This window comes from Salvelinus namaycush, chromosome 21 (genome assembly GCF_016432855.1).
Source record: "Salvelinus namaycush isolate Seneca chromosome 21, SaNama_1.0, whole genome shotgun sequence".
Taxonomy (NCBI): domain Eukaryota; kingdom Metazoa; phylum Chordata; class Actinopteri; order Salmoniformes; family Salmonidae; genus Salvelinus; species Salvelinus namaycush.
The window spans coordinates 38,186,625-38,204,843 of NC_052327.1; the positions used below are offsets into that span (position 1 = coordinate 38,186,625).

The window sequence follows — 18,219 nt, forward strand, 5'->3', positions numbered from 1 at the left end:
CATTCATTCGTTCATGTTTTTTCATATATGGACTATTTCATCCCTGTGTTCACTTGAGAATAGTCGTGTTGGTTAATGGTTTCCCACAATCCAGTAATTTATTACAGCCCACTAGGCAGCATATGAATGCGCGATGGAAGAGCAAGTAGACATAATTTGCTTGAGACTGACGTCTAGCGGGAGTGCATTTTCATCACGATAGCATGACCTATGTATGGTACAATTAGACTATACATCATCGATGTTTGGGATTACCAGTAGCCTAGGGTTTTTGATAGAAGTTGTTAATATATTATTACACAAAATGGTTATTACACAAATAATGTATTTATTTATTTCAAATGTATGACAATGGAATCGTTGGGGAAAAAATTAAGAAAACAAATATAATATAATAATCACACACATTTTGTTTGATAGTTGAATATGGTGAAAATAAGCCTATAATACAACTCATATAATAAAACTCCCTATACCCATAATAATAACTTCACAGCATTTGGTCTCAAGGTAAGAAGAGTGATACAACTTTAATTTTACCACATTGATCTAGGCTTGATAAGACACCATTAAATCCTAATTTAGACACCACCTAAAACATCCAGAAATAAGTGTTAGAAAAATATTGGGGTTTATAGAGTATTTGTAGAGCCCTGAGAGTGCGTCTCTGAATCCCAGTGAGACAGGGGGTCCTCAACTTCAGACACACAGCTCTCCTTCACAAACAAATCAGAAAACCAATCAGTCTACCCACTCTAAAGTAATAAATATAACCAAATATGAAAATAACCACATCTAGAAGTTGTATGATGCAAAACCCTGATGTGTGACGCGGGGATGACGTCTGATGTCACGATGACACAGCGCCAGGGCTCATAGGTTGAGAAAGAGGGGGAGAGGGTGATGAGAGAGAGAGAAAGGGGGAGAGGGAAGGAGGAGAGGATGAGGAATGGAGGATGAAGGAGGGAGTGGGGGGGGGGGGGGGGGGGAGTGGTCCTCTGACATCATTCTACCTCTTATATACTGAGGGAATGGAGTCCAGTGTTCTTCACTTCATTCATTCTACCTACAGCCAGGAGGACACAGTCACACACTGTCACTGACAGGAAAAAGAGAACACAAGGAGAAACAGACTGAGTGAGTACACTCCTTCTCCACCTCCATCTCTGTCTCTCTTTCTGCATTTGACCCCTAACCCTATGGACTTGGGTCCTGCTTAGCTAGCTGGATTCAGAGTGTGGGATTTTCTCCAAGATGCAGGCACAGTTGGCGTTTGTGCTTCTCCTCTGTTTGACGTGTGGCATATTATGTTCAGGTAAGCACAGGCATCCTTTGATATCCTTTCCTAATGATGCTAATTGATTTGCTACCTTGCTGAGTGTTATATTGGTTGCATTGTCAACTGATTAGGTTGGATTTAATCTTGAAAGAACAGGACATATACTCAGAGACTACGGACTAACTGAATTCCTCTCAACTGAAACATACTTTTGCAACAGGTGGATTTCACCATGCACACTATAGTTATCTTGTCCATTCACATCCATTGATTACCCTGACATTCCTATCAAGAAGACACAACCTCTCTGAGATATGATCTGAAATAGTGGGTATCCTCTAAATTCACCCAATGTTGTCAGATGATTTTGTTATTTATATGTTTTGAAAGTATTTAGAGTCCAGAAATGACATTATTTTATCACATCATGTTTCTTTGAAATTCTACAAAATGTAATTCACCAAAATTCACAACATAAGTTTAGTCAATTGAAGATAATCTATTACATTGCAGCAAAATTTGAATACAGTAAATTCATTTTCAACACATTTTTGGTGTGCATCGTTCTGGTGGGGTAGATCTGCAGAGATACAGGGTGTGCATGGGTTTGTTCTAGCCCAGCACAGAACTATCCATCTATCCATTTAATCAATGCCCTAGCCTAGTTGTCTCAGGTGTTTTATAGTTAAGACAGCCAATTGAAACTTTCCAGGATCAGGGTTTGTGACCACTGGGTTAATTGATGCATTAACACACATCTGACTGTCTGCTCGTTGATTAGCTCTCTCTATTTCTCTCTCTCTCTCTCTCGCTCTTTCTCTTCCTCTCTCTCCCCCCTCTCTCTCTCTATCTCTCTCTCTCTTGCTCGCTTTCTCCCTCTATCTCCCTCTTACTTTCTCTCTCTCTCTCTCTCTCTCTCTCTCTCTCTCTCTCTCTCTCTCTCTCTCTCTCTCTCTCTCTCTCTCCCTCTCTCTCGCTCGCTCTCTCCCCCTCTCTCTCTCTTCCTCTCTCTCCCCCTTTCTTTCTTTCTCTCTCATTCTCTTTTTGCTCTCTCTCTCTTCACCCCTCTCCCTTTCAAATCCTACTGGCTAAAACAACCTGTTTTATACCGTTTTTCCGAGAGTATAACCGTGACGTGACAGTGTTCTCTGTTTGTTTCAGTCTTTATTATAGCCAGTCTTGGAGAGCCCTCATTCAGTCTTTATTATAACCAGTCTTGAAAAAACCTGGGCACCTCGGGTGTTTAGTGATCCTTACTAATTATACATCAATTACATAAGCCCTTTAATCCTCTCAGAAAGAAACAGCACATTGTTCCATTGAGTTTATTAAATGAACTGATGTTACTGTAGGGTGTGGGCGAGGGGGAGGAGAGGAATCCGATCTAGCAGCACCCAAAAGAGCCGTAGCCCTTTCCTGCAGTTAATGACCAAATCACCATCTAGTGGCCTCATGGGTGGAATGTTATTCATATATTTCATCATTTCATCATTAATAAACATATATATATATTTTATTCAACTGCAGAAAATCCAGTGTTTCTACCTGTATGTCAAACGGTTTTGTTATATTTCAGTCTTCTGTGATGTATATAAAGTGTAATATTGTGATGCAAACTCAAAATTGAATACATTTCAACTCTATATCTGACATGGTACAGGTGTCTTCTTTTTTTACGCCCATAACCATGTCTGTAAAGTGTATACTTTTGTTTCAAAGTAGATTTGTTTAAGACTACCAATAAACACTGTGTGACCCTGATTTAGCCCACTGCAGTATTAACTTCCTGGCTCAAGGAGCAACAGTGATTTGATTGAACATCTAATCAAAGTTGGGTTATCTGAACTCTGTGACACGCTTCAAAATGGATGTCAAAAATCTTTGAGCTTTTCTTGGTTGAGCTTTATTGCACCTTTAGCCAATGTTGAGGGTCAGGCTCTAACAGAAAGTTATTAGGCTTCAAATCGGCTTGATTAGGCTATGAGGGCTACATTTGCACCAAACAAATCAATTCAGTTGGATAAAGCTGTTGAGGTAAATGCTAGAACAACATTAAGTCAAGGTGATAGAAACCAAGTTTTTATTATGGATTGGAGCATAAAATACCTATATGATACCTGTATTAGTATTGTTATATGCCTACCTGTATGATACCTGTATGATACCTGTATTAGTATTGTTATATGCCTACCTGTATGATACCTGTATGATACCTGTATTAGTATTGTTATATGCCTACCTGTATGATACCTATATGATACCTGTATGATACCTGTATTAGTATTGTTATATGCCTACCTGTATGATGCCTGTATGATACCTGTATGATACCTGTATGATACCTGTATTAGTATTGTTATATGCCTACCGGTATGATACCTTTATGATACCTGTATGATACCTGTATTAGTATTGTTATATGCCTACCGGTATGATACCTGTATGATACCTGTATGATACCTGTATTAGTATTATTATATGCCTACCGGTATGATACCTGTATGATACCTGTATGATACCTGTATTAGTATTGTTATATGCCTACCGGTATGATACCTGTATGATACCTGTATGATACCTGTATTAGTATTATTATATGCCTACCGGTATGATACCTGTATGATACCTGTATGATACCTGTATTAGTATTGTTATATGCCTACCGGTATGATACCTGTATGATACCTGTATGATACCTGTATTAGTATTGTTATATGCCTACCTGTATGATACCTGTATGATACCTGTATGATACCTGTATTAGTATTATTATATGCCTACCGGTATGATACCTGTATGATACCTGTATGATACCTGTATTAGTATTGTTATATGCCTACCTGTATGATACCTGTATGATACCTGTATGATACCTGTATTAGTATTGTTATATGCCTACCGGTATGATACCTATACACCTGTACTCCAACTCTTGTTTTGTGTCTATCTGACAGATGTTGACCAAGAACAGCGGGCGATAGAAGAGGAGCTATTGAGCAGTCTCTTTACTACAAAGGTACTGTACTGCTTCCTCTTTGCACCTGTCAGATCTGAGGTGTGTGTGTGTGTGTGTGTGTGTGTGTGTGTGTGTGTGTGTGTGTGTGTGTGTGTGTGTGTGTGTGTGTGTGTGTGTGTGTGTGTGTGTGTGTGGGTGTGGGTGTGTGGGTGTATGTGTGTGTGTGTGTGTGAGCGCTCTTTCATGGGGGCTGGATATAGACCTGTCCTTTAGATATGTCATCTTCCTCTCTGGGTTTCTGTTTCAACTTGAATTGTCTCATTGTTGATTCTATTTGTTCATAGTTTCACAGTTTTCTTTATTAGGATATATGGTCTTTGAAAAAAACATAATGTTCAATCTAGTACAGTCAATAATCTTCTAATACACCAGTAAAGCTTTCAAAATCACTTCAATACTTTTCGACTCACACATGCATAAACACTCACGCACGCATATACACACGCACACGCACACGCACGCACACGCACACGCACACGCACACGCACACGCACACGCACACACACACACACACACACACACACACACACACACACACACACACACACACACACACACACACACACACACACACACACACACATATAATGGGAATTGAATTAAAAACGGTTTAGATTCATTCAGGTATAACATAATTATTACTTCTTCTATAAGGGTATTTATCATGGAACTGGAACTAGTGGAGCCTGGAGACTAGAGATTACCTGAGCTAATAACATTCAGATTGTCTCTGACAGCAACATAGCGCCGTGCGGCCGACACGCACGCACACACACACACGCACACGCAGACACACACACACACACACACACACACACACACACACACACACACACACACACACACACACACACACACACACACACACTCCCTACTCCCCACTCTGAGTCTGATAATGAGGAGGACACACTGAGACATGACTATGACAAATAAACTCTGTGATTTATGGTTTATAAGGTTCCTTGGAGGGCTGATTGTAATAATAGGTCGCCAGATGAGTGATGGAGTGCTCAAGAAGACACTGGATAGACAGTGTTGTATTAGACAGTATTGTACTAGACAGTGTTGTATTAGACACTTGTCTTTTCCTTTTTCCTCTTTAGATGATACACACAATACACATGTTTCCTCTTTAGATGATACACACATTACACATGTTTCCTCTTTAGATGATACACACATTACACATGGTTCCTCTTTAGATGATACACACATTACACATGGTTCCTCTTTAGATGATACACACATTACACATGGTTCCTCTTTAGATTATACACACATTACACATGGTTCCTCTTTAGATGATACACACATTACACATGGTTCCTCTTTAGATGATACACACATTACACATGGTTCCTCTTTAGATTATACACACATTACACATGGTTCCTCTTTAGATTATACACACATTACACATGGTTCCTCTTTAGATGATACACACATTACACATGTTCCTCTTTAGATTATACACACATTACACATGGTTCCTCTTTAGATGATACACACATTACACATGGTTCCTCTTTAGATTATACACACATTACACATGGTTCCTCTTTAGATTATACACACATTACACATGGTTCCTCTTTAGATTATACACACATTACACATGGTTCGTCTTTAGATTATACACACATTACACATGGTTCCTCTTTAGATTATACACACATTACACATGGTTCCTCTTTAGATTATACACACATTACACATGGTTCCTCTTTAGAATATACACACATTACACATGGTTCCTCTTTAGATTATACACACATTACACATGGTTCCTCTTTAGATTATACACCCATTACACATGGTTCCTCTTTAGATATAACACCCATTACACATGGTTCCATTGGGGATAAATTTGCTAATATCTGTTGAAATAGGTTGACTATTGTTTCCATGACACTTGTTGGTGATCTTATTTGGCAGCTGTTTGACAGGCCATAAAAAGACAACTGCACAAATGATCAGTGGTGTTAAACAACAGTTTATTATTTCATTAGTATCTGTCATGTCAATTTTTAACTGCTGCATGTATTCCCACATATTTTACTAAACAGAAGAGAAAAGAGTGGAATTAGAACAGGGAATTAGACGGAAGCTCGCGTTGAAATTCAAAGGTAATTTCCGACATTTACAGTGTTTACCGTGAGCCGACATTTACAGTGTTTACTGTGAGCCGACATTTACAGTGTTTACTGTGAGCCGACATTTACAGTGTTTACTGTGAGCCGACATTTACAGTGTTTACCGTGAGCCGACATTTACAGTGTTTACCGCGAGCCGACATTTACAGTGTTTACCGCGAGCCGACATTTACAGTGTTTACCGTGAGCCGACATTTACAGTGTTTACTGTGAGCCGACATTTACAGTGTTTACTGTGAGCCGACATTTACAGTGTTTACTGTGAGCCGACATTTACAGTGTTTACTGTGAGCCGACATTTACAGTGTTTACTGTGAGCCGACATTTACAGTGTTTACTGTGAGCCGACATTTACAGTGTTTACTGTGAGCCGACATTTACAGTGTTTACTGTGAGCTGACATTTACAGTGTTTACTGTGAGCCGACATTTACAGTGTTTACTGTGAGCCGACATTTACAGTGTTTACTGTGAGCCGACATTTACAGTGTTTACTGTGAGCCGACATTTACAGTGTTTACTGTGAGCCGACATTTACAGTGTTTACCGTGAGCCGACATTTACAGTGTTTACCGCGAGCCGACATTTACAGTGTTTACCGCGAGCCGACATTTACAGTGTTTACCGTGAGCCGACATTTACAGTGTTTACCGTGAGCCGACATTTACAGTGTTTACTGTGAGCCGACATTTACAGTGTTTACTGTGAGCCGACATTTACAGTGTTTACTGTGAGCCGACATTTACAGTGTTTACTGTGAGCCGACATTTACAGTGTTTACTGTGAGCCGACATTTACAGTGTTTACTGTGAGCCGACATTTACAGTGTTTACTGTGAGCTGACATTTACAGTGTTTACTGTGAGCCGACATTTACAGTGTTTACTGTGAGCCGACATTTACAGTGTTTACTGTGAGCCGACATTTACAGTGTTTACTGTGAGCCGACATTTACAGTGTTTACTGTGAGCCGACATTTACAGTGTTTACCGTGAGCCGACATTTACAGTGTTTACCGTGAGCCGACATTTACAGTGTTTACCGTGAGCCGACATTTACAGTGTTTACTGTGAATGCAGTCTCCGCTGACGCAGGAACATTGCCTTTAAATTTTCGTTGAGCTGTTTCAGTCAATCAATTGGTGAGTAAAGTGAGATTAACTTATTCTGGATAAACCAGTAGCCAGTGTCTTAAAGGAATAGTTCATTTAATAATGGCTGATGTAGTAATCTAGCCAGTGGATAATCTCGGCACCCATAACTGTCATGAAAGACTAGCCATTGACAGACAATTCAATAGAAATGGGGACGGTACATTTAAAATGGCAGTTAGTCACACTGCTGGGGATGCAGGCATTATTGGACCATTCCTGCACCATAAACACGGGATCCGTCCCTCAGTCCCTCATTGATTAAGTGACACTGAGCGAAAAGATACTGACGAAGGACGAGACACAATTAAAAGTGAACCTACCACTCGTCTCACAACTCAATGTGTTAATAAACTGTTCATTTGGAAGTAAACAATACCTCATTTGTAATTGTAGGGTTTTCTAAATGTTAATATTGTCAGGAACTCACAACACTATCCAGCCAGACCGAGGCGTCCTTTCTGTCTTGTCTCTGGAGTGGTTTATGGCTCAGACTGCTCGGTACGATACATATCCATTCTGTGCCATTTCTCCCCCCTGGCCTATAAAATCCATATGTAATATCTAACAACTCCTCTCTCAACAATGGCGATGGCAGGAAATAAAAGTGCTATCCTTTACCATCTATAAAAGCAAAGCTGATAGGTGAGATGGGGTTTGAGGTGATTTAGAAGCTCCAATCTTATATTCCTTATGACTCTGTTCATCATTGTCAGTGACAGCCGGGAGTGAGTCTGGGCTGTGCGCTGTTAGGGAGTCGGCCCACGCACAGGGGTCCCCACAGGCAGCGGCAGGGGCTTCACACCATCCAATACCACACGCTCAAACTAGATTATGATACAGCCGGCTTGGAGCTAGATAAGGTTAAGATCTGATCTGTTGCCATGAATTGTGAGAGGGAGCAGAAAGCACAGTTATGCACACACACACACACACACACACACACACACACACACACACACACACACACACACACACACACACACACACACACACACACACACACACACACACACACACACACACACACACACACACACACACACACACACACACACACACTGTCTTAATTATTTCTTATCGTCTCCCACATGAAACAGAGCAAGCAGAACGCCCCCTACTGGCGTGTGTCCCTGGTGAACGTGTGCAGGATGGTGAACAGCCTGATAAACAGCCGGTTGTGGAGAGAACAGGAGGAGTATAACACTGGGGAGGAGCTGGGGGAGAGGCTGGCCTCCCTGCCGGAGCCCTTGGATGAGCTTCTCGATCTACAGCACATCTGCAGAGTACTGCAGCCCCGAGAGGTGAGGGACGGACACAGGGATGCATGCATACATACTGTACACTGGGATATACAGACGCTAAGGACTGGAATCAGAGGTGTCGGAGGTGGAACTGAATTAGAGCTGTCAAATCCACAAGTGGCTCGTTGCGTTACGGACACTGCCATTGGGTGCAACGAAACCACACCGACTATAATCCAATAAATCCCATGCAGACGCGTTACAAGTTCAAACACTCGAATTAGACTGACAGACTACAATCCCCCCATCCAAATTAACATGAAAACATGCATTAGCCTCACATCAACGGTTTGACATTTGAGAGTCATTATTTCTACCATGGATAGAGCCTACACAGTCTAGTACCGTTTTGAACTAACGCAGGAGGGATAATAAGGAAGGGAGTGGTTTGTGACATAACACAGGAGCCACTCCCTGATTTGTCAGCTCATACCACAGTTACACCTCCATTACCGTCAAAACATCAGCTCGATCTGATTGAATCAGGCCACATACAGGGATGACCATACCAACACCTACAATGACAGAGGCTGATACACAGCAAAGAGAGCAATTTTCCCCATTTGAATAGAAAACACATACACACTTTGCATACACACATACAGAAAACAAGCACAGGGATGAGCGTTGTAGGTCTACAGAGAGCAGTGCGCACACAAAAGACATATAAACAGGGCCACACACATATCGCTCACCCACGATGAGCATCCATCCCTGGGCCCTGCACAGCGCTAAATACCCACGATGAGCATCCATCCCTGGGCCCTGCACAGCGCTAAATACCCACGATGAGCATCCATCCCTGGGCCCTGCACAGCGCTAAATACCCACGATGAGCATCTATCTCTGGGCCCTGCACAGCGCTAAATACCCACGATGAGCATCTATCTCTGGGCCCTGCACAGCGCTAAATACCCACGATGAGCATCTATCTCTGGGCCCTGCACAGCGCTAAATACCCACGATGAGCATCCATCCCTGGGCCCTGCACAGCGCTAAATACCCACGATGAGCATCTATCTCTGGGCCCTGCACAGCGCTAAATACCCACGATGAGCATCCATCCCTGGGCCCTGCACAGCGCTAAATACCCACGATGAGCATCTATCTCTGGGCTCTGCACAGCGCTAAATACCCACGATGAGCATCTATCCCTGGGCCCTGCACAGCGCTAAATACCCACGATGAGCATTTATCTCTGGGCCCTGCACAGCGCTAAATACCCACGATGAGCATCTATCTCTGGGCCCTGCACAGCGCTAAATACCCACGATGAGCATCTATCCCTGGGCCCTGCACAGCGCTAAATACCCACGATGAGCATCTATCTCTGGGCCCTGCACAGCGCTAAATACCCACGATGAGCATCTATCTCTGGGCCCTGCACAGCGCTAAATACCCACGATGAGCATCCATCCCTGGGCCCTGCACAGCGCTAAATACCCACGATGAGCATCTATCTCTGGGCCCTGCACAGCGCTAAATACCCACGATGAGCATCTATCTCTGGGCCCTGCACAGCGCTAAATACCCACGATGAGCATCTATCTCTGGGCCCTGCACAGCGCTAAATACCCACGATGAGCATCCATCCCTGGGCCCTGCACAGCGCTAAATACCCACGATGAGCATCTATCCCTGGGCCCTGCACAGCGCTAAATACCCACGATGAGCATCCATCCCTGGGCCCTGCACAGCGCTAAATACCCACGATGAGCATTTATCTCTGGGCTCTGCTCAGCGCTAAATACCCACGATGAGCATCTATCTCTGGGCCCTGCACAGCGCTAAATACCCACGATGAGCATCTATCTCTGGGCCCTGCACAGCGCTAAATACCCACGATGAGCATCCATCCCTGGGCCCTGCACAGCGCTAAATACCCACGATGAGCATCTATCTCTGGGCCCTGCTCAGCGCTAAATACCCACGATGAGCATCCATCCCTGGGCCCTGCACAGCGCTAAATACCCACGATGAGCATCTATCTCTGGGCCCTGCACAGCGCTAAATACCCACGATGAGCATCTATCTCTGGGCCCTGCACAGCGCTAAATACCCACGATGAGCATCTATCCCTGGGCCCTGCACAGCGCTAAATACCCACGATGAGCATCTATCTCTGGGCCCTGCTCAGCGCTAAATACCCACGATGAGCATCTATCTCTGGGCCCTGCTCAGCGCTAAATACCCATGATGAGCATCTATCTCTGGGCCCTGCACAGCGCTAAATACCCTTCTCCATTACGTTGATGTGCACACTGTCAGCTTCTCCATCACGTTGATGTGCACACTGTCAGCTTCTCCATCATGTTGATGTGCACACTGTCAACTCCACAGCTCCTCACACATCATGATCGAGGTCTCTTCAGCCTGACTGTACAGATGACCTGTTTTCTCATGCATGGAAGAAAATACACTAAACCCTTGTTTGAACCACAGCTGCATACAGTAGGTACAAACCAACCATTATCTGGTGTCAAAATTATTATTATTATAACTGCGCTCCAAATGGCACCCTATTCTTTAAAGTGCACTACTTTTGACCAGAGCTCTATGGGCCTTGTCAAAAGTAGTGCACTATACAGGGGAACATAGGGTGTAATTTGTGTTTTCATGGCCTTATGCACCAACAGTGGCTCATTACAAAGCCTATTCCCCCTCAGGAGACTGAAAAGATTTGGCATGGGTCCTCAGATCCTCAAAAAGTTCTACAGCTGCACCATCGTGAGCATCCTGACCGGTTGCATCACCGTCTGGTATGGCAACTGCCCGGTCTCCGACCGTAAGGCACTACAGAGGGTAGGGCGTACAGCCCAGTTCATCCCTTGGAGCGCAGTTATAATAATAATAACTGGCAGATTCATTAAATAGTACCCGCAAAACACCAGTCTCAACGTCAACAGTGAAGAGGTGACTCCGGGATGCTGGCCCTCTAGGCAGAGTTCCTCTGTCCAGTGTCTGTTTTCTTTTGCCCATCTTAAACTTTTCTTTTTATTGGCCAGTCTGAGATATGGCTTTTTCTTAACTCTGCCTAGAAGGCCAGCATCACAGAGTCACCTCTTCACTGTTGACGTTGAGACTGGTGTTTTGCGGGTACTATTTAATGAAACTGCCAGTTGAGGACCTAGACTTGGCACTCCAGTAGCGCTTGTTGTGCTGTAGCAGAGAGAACAGTCTATGACTACGGTGGCTGGAGTCTTTGACAGTTGAGGACTTGTTGAGGACTTGTTGAGGACTTGTGAGGCGTCTGTTTCTCAAACTAGACACTCTAATGTACTTGTCCTCTTGCTCAGTTGTGCACCAGGGCCTCCCACTCCTATTTCTATTCTGGTTAGAGACAGTTTGCGCTGTTCTGTGAAGGGAGTAGTACACAGCGTTGTACGAGATCTTCAGTTTCTTGGCAATTTCTCACATGGAATAGCCTTCATTTCTCAGAAGAAGAATAGACCAGTTTCAAAAGAAAGTGCTTTGTTTCTGGCCATTTTGAGCCTGTAATTGAACCCACAAATGCTGATGCTCCAGATACTCAACTAGTCTAAAGAAGGCCAGTTTTATTGCTTATTTAATCAGAACAACAGTTTTCAACTGTGATAACATAATTACAAAAGGGTTTTCTAAGGATCAATTAGCCTTTTAAAATGATAAACTTGGATTAGCTAACACAACGTGCCATTGGAACACAGGAGTGATGGTTGCTGATAATGGGCCTCTGTGCGCCTATGTAGATATTCCATAAAAAATCTGCAGTTTCCAGCTGCAGTAGTAATTTACAACAATAACAATGTCTACACTGTATTTCTGATCATTTTGATGTTATTTTAATGGACAAAAATTAGCTTTTCTTTCAAAAACTAGGACATTTCTAAGTGACCCCAAACTTTTGAACGGTAGTGTACATGTACATATTACCTCAATTACCTCGACTAACCGGTGCCCCCGCACATTGACTCTACCGGTACCCCCTGTATATAGCCTCGCTACTGTTATTTTACTGCTGCTCTTTAATTATTTGTATTCTTATTTTTTACTTGTCTATTTTTTACTTAAGACTGCATTGTTGGTTAAGGGCTTGGAAGTAAGCATTTCACTGTAAGGTGTTGTACCTGTTGTATTCGGTGCATGTGACAAATAATATTTGATTTGATTATTCTGTTTTTCTTTACAGCTGCTTGACAACTCTCAAGAGTACCTAGACGCCGATCAAAACAGTGACAACCCGCTCAAAAGGAAATCACCGTATATTTTTAGGAGGCAAGTGAAAAACACCAAAGCTCGGAGGCCGTACATCTTGAAGCGGGGTACATTCTACTGATCCACCCCCGGGAGGAGAAAGAAAGACTCTATACATTCTGTGGATATGTGACCATACGTGCTCTCTGTTGTACTGTTATTACTGATGTTTCCGCAGTGTTTTGTCCATACAGATGATATCTCAAACCTGTGTCTGTCACTATAGGTCTCTACTCACATTCTAGGCCCAATCCTGCTCCAAAAAGAGAGGACCATTTGAAATAAAAGCAAACAAAAGCAGTAAGCAAATGTGTATCTTTTGAGAGACTTTATATTTACTATATTTGTTCACTCCATGTGTTTTCTTTCCAATGTGATTAAACAATACATATTTAAAAACCACTAAGACGTGACAGTGTTTTTTCAGAACTCTTGCTGTTTATAATAGCAAACATCAGGAGACTGAAAAGATTTGGCATGGATCCTCAGATCCTCAAAAGGTTCTACAGCTGCACCATCGAGAGCATCCTGACCGGTTGCATCACTGCCTGGTATGGCAACTGCTCGGCTTCGACCGCAAGGCACTACAGTGGGTAGTGTGTACGACCCAATACATCACTGGGACCAAGCTTCCTGCCATCCAGGACCTCTAAACAGTGCCTTGCAAAAGTATTCATCCCCCTTGGCATTTTTCCTATTTTGTTGAATTACAGCAATTGAAATAGATTTTTATTTGGATTTCAACTAATGGACATACACAAAATAGTCCAAATTGGTGAAGTGAAATGAAAAAAAATCACTTGTTTCAAAAATGTCAAAAAATAAATAAATATTGGAAAAGTTGTGCGTGCATATGTATTCCCCCCCTTTGACATGAAGCCCGTAAATAAGATCTGGTGCAACCAATTACCTTCAGAAGTCACATAATTAGTTAAATAAAGTCCACCTGTGTGCAAACTAAGTGTCACATGATCTGTCACATAATCCCAGTATATATACACCTGTTCTGAAAGGCCCCAGAGTCTGCAACACCACTAAGCAAGGGGCACCACCAAGCAAACGGCACCATGAAGACCAAGGAGCTCGCCAAACAGGTCAGGGACAAAGTTGTGGAGAAGTACAGATCAGGGTTGGGTTATAAAAAAATATCCAAAACTTTGAACATCCCACAGAGCACCATTAAATCCATTATTAAAAAATGGAAAGAATATGTCACCACAACAAACCTGCCAAGAGAGGGCTGCCCACCAAAACTCATTAATCAGAGAGACAACAAAGAGACCAAAGATAACACTGAAGGAGCTGCAAAGCTCCACAGCGGAGATTGGAGTATCTGTCCATAGTACCACTTTAAGCCGTACACTCCACAGAGCTGGGCTTTACAGAAGTGTGGCCAGAAAAAAAGCCATTGCTTAAAGAAAAAAAGAAGCAAACACGTTTGGTGTTCGCCAAAAGGCATGTGGGAGACTCCCCAAACATATGGAAGAAGGTACTCTGGTCAGATGAGACTAAAATTGAGCTTGGTGGTGGCAGCATCATGCTGTCGGATGTTTTTCATCGGCAGGGACTGGGAAACTGGTCTGAATTGAAGGAATGATGGATGGCGCTAAATACAGCGAAATTCTTGAGGGAAACCTGTTTCAGTCTTCCAGAGATTTGAGACTGGGACAGAGGTGCACCTTCCAGCAGGACAATGACACTAAGCATACTGCTAAAGCAACACTCGAGTGGTTTAAGGAGAAACATTTAAATGTCTTGGAATGGCCTAGTCAAAGCCCAGACCTCAATCCAATTGAGAATCTGTGGTATGACTTAAAGATTGGTGTACACCAGCGGAACCCATCCAACTTGAAGGAGCTGGATTAGTTTTGCTTTGAAGAATGGGCAAAAATCCCAGTGGCTAGATGTGCCAACCTTATAGAGACATACCCCAAGAGACTTGCAGCTGTAATTGCTGCAAAAGGTGGCTCTACAAAGTATTGGGGGTGTGAATAGTTATTAAGTACGCTCAAGTTTTCTGTATTTTTGTCTTATTTCTTGTTTGTTTCACAATAAAAAATATTTTGCATCTTCAAAGTGGGAGGCATGTTGTGTAAATCAAATGACATAAACCCCCAAAAAATACATTTTATTTCCAGGTTATAAGGCAACAAAATAGGAAAAATGCCAAAGGGGTGAATACTTTCAAAAGCCACTGTACCAGGCGGTGTGCGAGGAAGGCTCTAAAAATTGTCAAAGACTCCAGCCATCCTAGTCATAGACTGTTCTCTCTGCCCCCGCACGGCAAGCTGTACCGGAGCGCCAAGTCTAGGTCTAAAAGTCTTCTTAACAGCTTCTACCCCCAAGCCATAAGACTCCCGAACAGCTAAACCATGAATAAGGTCTGATAGAAACAACACCATTCTCCATGCACTGAAATGTACAACTTGATAAGAGCTGTTGATAAGAGCTAGTTAAATGAGTAATCCATCTGGATAAGGGAATAGTAAATATAAATGACACTTGTTTTAGATCTATTTTAACTTTTAAATCACTGGAGAAAAATGTGAAACCAGTCATGTGGCTAACTGAAGCATATCAACATATCAGCTTTCCCACAGTAAAGACAAAATGTACCAAAAAGAAAACGAACATGTACCTGTGTGAAAGAGAGACTATGATAGAATAGCAGAGAAACACAAGATCTTATTTAATGACATGGAGTCTGAGCTTGATACATTTTATTTATTTATTATTTTTATTTAACCTTCATTTAACTAGGCAAATCAGTTAAGAACAAATTCTTATTTACAATGACGGCCTACCAAAAGGCAAAAGGCCTCCCACGGGGACAGGGGCTGGGATTAAAAATTAAAAATAATTAAAAATAAATAACATATAAATATAGGACAAAACACACATCACGACAAGAGAGACAACACAACACTACACAAAGAGAGACCTAACACAACAACATAGCAAGGCAACAACACATGACAACACAGCATGGTAGCAACACAACATAACAACAACATGGTAGCAACACAACATGGTAGCAGCACAAAACATGGTACAAACATTATTGGGCACAGACAACAGCACAAAGGGCAAGAAGGTAGAGACGACAATACATCACACAAAGCAGCCACAACTGTCAGTAAGGGTGTCCATGATTGAGTCTTTGAATGAAGAGATTGCGATATGGAGTCTGAGTTTAGCAGAGGAACACAAGGTCTTATCTGATGACATGGAATCTGAGCGCGGACCAGTTTCATGGGCTTGGTAGCCTGAAACGGAGACAACTTGCCTACTAATTGGCACGTGGTTATGAGGTTACAGCAGGGCCTGAGCCTATGTTTAAACTTTTTTTTTTAAAGGTACAGTGTTAGAAAGGTGTGTTACACTGTAGGTGTTAAACTTGTGTTAAAATTCTTAAAATACAAAAAAGTGATTGTGATTGTGTTGAATAGTGTTTGTGAAATAAAAATCCACAAAAAATCGGTTTTAAAAAGGTGGTGGTTAATGTTCCCTCTAAAAAGAAATTGTCACTGAGCAAATGTCAGTTTTGCTGAGCGCCAACTTGAACTATCTGTTTACTGTGAACACTGAGGCTGTACCCACTTTAAAGTTAGTTTTAAGAGTGGTGAAGTAGGCTACTGTGGCAATTTGATCATTATGCATGCCTACCAGAGTGACCTACCATCAAAAACAATGGAGAAAATGCATCCCATAACATTTTAACATGGAAATAGCTGTTCTATCCTTCACCCTACAGTAGCAGCCAATGTGTGGAATTCAATGTAGACCTACATTCCAAGACACCTTTGAAAAAAACATGCAGGGTTTGACATAAGCTATTTATCCAGACAAGGAGGTGACTGAAAATGTTGTGTTGTTTGATGAAAGAAACCACTTTACAAAATAAAATGCATCATTATTCCCATGCCATTATTACAGAGAATCAGACAAATTAGGCTATCCTCTGCCTATTGGCTACTTAGCTCATTCAAGCCTGTCTCAAAATACAACACTGCCACTTTAAGACAAAACAAAGATCTGTTTTGTGCTCTTGTAGGAAGCAATCACTCCCCCATTGCTGACTACAAATGATCTATAACTGGGCTAATAACTCACTAACTAGCAAAGGATATGAACAAATGTACACACGTCGCTACATGTAGCTCTGGCTTTGATCTCAAGATACTCACGACCACTCATGCTGTTAACACAGTCCAGTTCAAAGTGAATGGCACAGATCCATTTATGGCAATGATCTATTTGCATATAGGCCTACTGCAGCTCTGATTGGTTATGGCGCACTGGTCTGTGTAAGGACCTGAGTCATTGCTGTCAATGCAATAGAACCCTATTTCCGATGCGTTCTGCCTACAGCAAAATCTTGCATAGTTTGTTTTGTTTCAGTATGTTGCATTGAAAGTGGCTAAAATTTCCTTGATTTGATCACAATTGCCACTGTAAAGGGAAACATTGATAGTGTTAACTAACAGGGAAAACTCTAGAAAGTTGAGTGAAGTTCAGTCTCGTGCTTCTCTGCGTGGGCTAATATTTCTTATGCTCGGCAGTCCTGGAGGAGCTGCATTCCTGCGCGCAGCTTAGAGAGAACATTGGTGGTGGTAATATTCAATTTGGGACAGAATTTTATAGACGTTGAACATCACTCCAAGGCGGCTCATTTTTAACCTGTCCCTTTTTTTTGGACAACTATGTTTTGAAAACTGTTATGTTCACATGAATTCTGATTATTTCCAGGGAAACACAACATCCTGAAATAAATGTACAGTGCCTTCATAAAGTATTCATACCCCTTGACTTTTTACACATTTTGTTGTTTTACAAAGTGAGGTTAAAATGGATTTTGCACACCTGGATTGTACAATATTACACATTATTCTTTTAAAAATTCTTCAAGCTCTGTCAAGTTGGTTGTTGATCATTGCTAGACAGCCATTTAAGTCTTGCCAGAGATTTTCAAGACAGATTATGCCAAAACTGTAACTAGGACACTAGAACATTCAATGTCGTCTTGATAAGCAACTCCAGTGTATATTTGGCCTTGTGTTTTAGGTTATTGTCCTGCTGAAAGGTG

The 18,219-nt window shown here is 42.1% G+C and overlaps 1 protein-coding gene across 1 annotated transcript; it reads left to right on the forward strand.

Annotated features, from left to right (window-relative positions):
* Positions 1-133: 133 nt before the first annotated feature.
* Positions 134-13,215, forward strand: nts (neurotensin). The gene is made up of 5 exons (XM_039016937.1): positions 134-145; positions 1,225-1,315; positions 4,234-4,296; positions 8,689-8,900; positions 13,069-13,215. Exons 1-5 carry the CDS (start codon positions 134-136, stop codon positions 13,213-13,215), a joined length of 525 nt encoding a protein of 174 aa, XP_038872865.1.
* The last annotated feature ends 5,004 nt before the right edge of the window (positions 13,216-18,219 follow it).

Coding starts and splice junctions, on each gene's coding strand:
- nts (XM_039016937.1), top strand. Junction 1,316..4,233: donor GTGTGGCATATTATGTTCAG/GTAAGCACAGGC, acceptor TCTATCTGACAG/ATGTTGACCAAGAACAGCGG. Junction 4,297..8,688: donor CAGTCTCTTTACTACAAAGG/TACTGTACTGCT, acceptor TCGTCTCCCACA/TGAAACAGAGCAAGCAGAAC.